The sequence below is a fragment of the Parasteatoda tepidariorum genome, chromosome 8, assembly GCF_043381705.1.
Source record: "Parasteatoda tepidariorum isolate YZ-2023 chromosome 8, CAS_Ptep_4.0, whole genome shotgun sequence".
Taxonomy (NCBI): Eukaryota; Metazoa; Arthropoda; class Arachnida; order Araneae; family Theridiidae; genus Parasteatoda; species Parasteatoda tepidariorum.
The window spans coordinates 76,004,537-76,009,326 of NC_092211.1; the positions used below are offsets into that span (position 1 = coordinate 76,004,537).

Here is a 4,790-nt window from a genome sequence, read left to right on the forward strand (position 1 = left end):
CAACTGAAAGAAAGAGTGGAATTTTCGAAACAAAGCAAGCGGTCTGCTCTCTTGATATTAACGTACTCACCCGTTTAAAGCAGAGCGGGGTTGAAATTTATCACACTATATGCCTCAGTGTAAGAGAAACATTTAATTCCGACGCACACCGGTAATCACGACGCATTACTCACGGCCTCTAAGCAAATTACGTAATTAATCACAGAGCGAGGCTCAGGTTTGTAGCGGACAAGACAGTGAAATAGTCTTAACAATACTCTTGCTGGCTTTTGAAGTATAGCCGCAGCCGCTCCCATGACGGTTATTGTGCCATGAAAAATATGCCAAGAGACGACATGTGAAGTGTTAAATGTCTGGTGAAATTTATCCTTTAGTATCAAATTATTAGCGCTTTTAATTTTCCTTGTTGCTTTAAATAGCTTTCTATGGCGAATAATTTTCACGTTTACTTGTGCAATGGCATTATCTGAACTTTGTTAAAACGCGAAACTTAAACCACGAAAAAAAGTTCAGCATTTTTATGATTTTGATTTGTTTCTATTTTTTTTATCGATAATAGTAATTGTGGTTGTTTATTTAAGTCGCACAAGCGCTGCACAAAGGGCTATTGGCGATGCTCTGGGAAAACATCCCTCCGAAGGGATCCGAAGACATGCCATCGCAATTTTAATCCACTACGAGGAGATGGATTCCCCACTTTGATAGCCCAGCAACCTGAGTGCGAATTCGAGCACTTTACGGTAGTACATTTTAACGCGAATCGATACCACACTCCTTTGGTCTCTTCGCCACCTGTTCAAAGTGGTCACCCACCCTCACATTGACCATAGCCAGTGATGCTTGACTTCGGTGTTCTTACGATCAGTAAGTCTACTGTGGGATTTTTTAACGATGAAAATGTTGTTACGAAGATTTTTATAACCGTCGTTGAACAGCCGACCTAATTTTTGGGTTTACGACTACTAATATTCAATTCCGTAGCCTTGTAAGTTTGAACCCAATCCAGAAGACAAGGGAACTCCTGGATCAAGTATTGGGAGAAATTTGCCTTCGTGAAAGACTTTTTGATGGAACTAACCCGCATTTGCGTTACATGGAGATGAAAACCACGAGAAGCTCCCACGGTTAGCCTGACGGAAATATGACTCTAACCCGTGATCCGTCTACCACTGAGGATATTTCATCTCAGCACTGTGGTCGGTGCAAGCCGGATGCGGATTCGTATCCTCTGAGCCATCGCGGCTCTTTCTATGACGATTATAAAATATTAATAAAAGCAAAAGCAGTTCAATTGTTAAGCTCCACAATTTCATGACCAATGTCATTTTTGTGAAATCATTGCATCAACGCCATCATTGCTCATAGGCTCCCTTTACTTCGAAGACGAGCTGGTGACCATCAATCTGAAACTGGATGAGCTTCAAGCCGCCTTTGGGGATCGAAACCCAATTTTTCAATGTCACAATGTATGTTCAGTGCCTGAACGTAATCGGCACTAAAATATTTCCTGAATCATAGAATACAAAAGAATGTCGTGATGGCTCACTTCAGCATAGTACAAAAGTGAGCCATCGTGGATCATTTTGTTTTCCGCAATATTAAGCTTCCTGTATTAGTAGTTTCTTGTATTCTACTTCTTATTAAGTTTCTTGTATAAGTAGCTTCTTGCATTCTACTTCTTGTCAAGCTTCTTGTACTAGTAGTTTCTTGTATTCTACTTCTTGTTAAGCTTCTTGTATTAGTAGTTTCTTGTATTCTACTTCTTGCTAAGCTTCTTGTACTTGTAGTTTCTTGTATTCTACTTCTTGCTAAGCTTCTTGTATTAGTAGCTTCTTGTATTCTACTTCTTGTTAAGCTTCTTGCATTCTACTTCTTGTTAAGCTTCTTGTACTACTAGTTTCTTGTATTCTACTTCTTGCTAAGCTTCTTGTATTCTACTTCTTGTTAAGCTTCTTGTATTAGTAGTTTCTTGTATTCTACTTCTTGTTAAGCTTCTTGTATTAGTAGCTTCTTGTATTCTACTTCTTGCTAAGCTTCGTGTATTAGTAGTTTCTTGTATTCTACTTCTTGTTAAGCTTCTTGTACTAGTAGTTTCTTGTATTCTACTTCTTGCTAAGCTTCTTGTACTAGTAGCATCTTGTATTCTACTTCTTATTAAGCTTCTTGTATTAGTAGTTTCTTGTATTCTACTTCTTGTTAAGCTTCTTGTATTAGTAGCATCTTGTATTCTACTTCTTGCTAAGCCTCTTGTATTAGTAGCTTCTTGTATTCTACTTCTTATTAAGCTTCTTGTATAAATAGCTTCTTGTATTCTACTTCTTGTTAAGCTTTTTGCATAAGTAGCGGCAATTCAAACAAAAACTTATTTTCATCGAATTAGCAATTTTTTAAACTCGTAGTTTCATGCGCCTCAGAGGCTTTGGGAGACACAAGCCAAAGGAAACAGCTTTGTCTCAATAAAATTAAATTCACCTAGTCACAGTTGTTAAAATTCATGAAAATTTTAGCCTTTGTATATTGTTCAGTTGAGAGAGAGACTGTACATTCGATACTCTCAGGAGGTTTATACTCTTCGTCTTCAACAAAAAAGAGAGTATCGGCACTAAAATGTTTTAATGAAGTTTCCATCTCTTTTAACTTTCAATTACAATTTCTAACGCTGTTCATTTGATTATTTCTGTTACTTGTACATAATGGCAAAAAGATTATACATTCGCAGTTTCACTGAAAGCGAAATGCTTCCGTGTCTGTTACAACTAAACTTTAAATTAAATTAATAAAACTGTTCTGATTTCTTTAGTACTTGTCTTTGGAGAAGATTAATTAATAAATGTGAATTTTTTTCAAACAATCATGAACTTAGATTATTAAATTATCTACATAGTTCTTTGAAAGCCGTTAGTCGAAATGAATCATTTCTTCAAAACGTGAAATATTTTCGAACGAATAATCTATGAACTATCTATTGATGAATAATCTATGAATCGAATGAATTATCTATTTTAAGTTGTTTTAGAAGTATTTCTAGATCTGTTTTAAGGCAATAAAATTTAAACTTCTGATCAATTAAAAGTATAACGCATATCGTTCTGAAATATATGCTATTGTAAAAGTGCATAAAAAATTATGATTTCATTAAGTAGTAAAATGACGAATGATATTTTCTTCGTAAGTCTATAATCACTAATGATGATCACCAATAACCGTAAAATCACTAATGATGATTTTACTACTTGTTATTTCTTCATACTTTCAAGTGAAAAGGAATGTGGGAACAACTGTACAAACCGCAAAATGAATAAATAAATAAATAAATAAATAAATAAATAAATAAATAAAAAAATAAATAAATGAACCACCCTCAATAACTTTTGCTCTAATGATCGGATTTTCACATTCTAGGACTCAATCTTAATGGTTTGAGGGAGTGATCTCAAATATACTAATTAATTAAAGTAGATNAAATAAATAAAAAAATAAATAAATGAACCGCCCTGAATAACTTTTGCTCTAATGATCGGATTTTCACATTCTAGGACTCAATCTTAATGGTTTGAGGGAGTGATCTCAAATATACTAATTAATTAAAGTAGATGCTATTTTAAGTCATGAAATAAGGCGCAAAAGCAGATTTCCTTGAATAAACATATCTTTTTTGACGGATTTGAATTTCGAACTTCCAAAATACAGGGTGAAGCCGTAGTCTGGGAAACATGGTCACAATAGTTCGGTCAGGTGAGCGGTCCAAAGTTTGGATCCCTTAATGTTATTTTCACTTTTTGTGGATTTCACCATATCTCGAGAAAAATTTAAGCAAATTAAAAAATTTTCACACAGCAATTATAAAACTCATTTATCCAAAGATATGAAAAAAATAAAAAGTTAGTAAATATTTATTATTTTTTATTATTTAATTTAATAATACAAAAAATTTTGAATTGTAAAGTATACAATTTTTATATAATTTTAAAGAATTTAATTTTACATGACAGAATATAAGATTTGAGCGAAATCAGTTCAATAGTTTCTGAGAAATCAAATTTTATGAAAATAATTTGCTAGAAGATGTTCTATTACTTTTTTAGTTATGTTGCATTTTCTTACTTAATTTAATGCAAAATAATATGAACTACTTCGTTTAGAGTAAATTATTAATTGAATCTTTATGTATTCCATAACTATAATTGCTCTAACGTGAAGTTTTTGAGTTATCTTACATTTTTGTAAATATAAACCAATACGATGTCTTGTAATGATGATGATGAGTTTTAAAAGACTGTCAGATGCTTATCAAAGTTCTACAAATTCAATTAATATTGCGTACTTATTTTCAACTAAATATTCTTGATACAGTATTACAAATTTATAAATTTTGGCACGCGCTTAAACACAATATCATGTACATTTGCTGATAAGTTAATGCAGTGAAGTTGAACCATGTTATCATGCTATTTAAAACATTCTAAATTTGATTACATAATATTCAGCTGCAAATTAAAAGAGACCATAGTTTTACGCCTCATTAAGATTTCAATAAATTTACATGACAATTTGGTTCAAGTTAGGGATGCTATGTTTCAATGTTGAACCAATATTTCTAAGAACGTATGAAACATAATATTATATAAATATAGTATTATATAAATATAGTATTATATAAATATAGTATTATATAAATATAGTATTACATCACAGTAGTGATTTGTGCAAAAAATCATGGTTAAAATTACCTGAATATGGTAAACTTTACCGTGTTTCTGACTCTATGGGAAAACTAAATACCTCGGTAA

General features: G+C 32.4%; 1 protein-coding gene across 1 annotated transcript; it reads right to left on the minus strand.

Annotated features, from left to right (window-relative positions):
- Window positions 1-1,918: 1,918 nt before the first annotated feature.
- Window positions 1,919-2,628, minus strand: LOC139426156 (testis-specific H1 histone-like). The gene is made up of 2 exons (XM_071183933.1): window positions 2,570-2,628; window positions 1,919-2,327 (listed from the first exon to the last, which is right to left on the minus strand). Exons 1-2 carry the CDS (start codon window positions 2,626-2,628, stop codon window positions 1,919-1,921), a joined length of 468 nt encoding a protein of 155 aa, XP_071040034.1.
- Window positions 2,629-4,790: the final 2,162 nt, after the last annotated feature.

What these genes read in the sequence shown, in the direction of transcription:
- LOC139426156 (XM_071183933.1), bottom strand. Translation starts at nt 2,628, where the DNA reads ATGGAAACTTCATTAAAACATTTTAGTGCCGATACTCTCTTTTTTGTT. An exon ending in TTTTTTGTTGAAGACGAAGA is followed by an intron (nt 2,328 to 2,569) that starts GTATAAACCTCC and finishes TTATGCAAAAAG; the next exon opens with CTTAACAAGAAGTAGAATAC.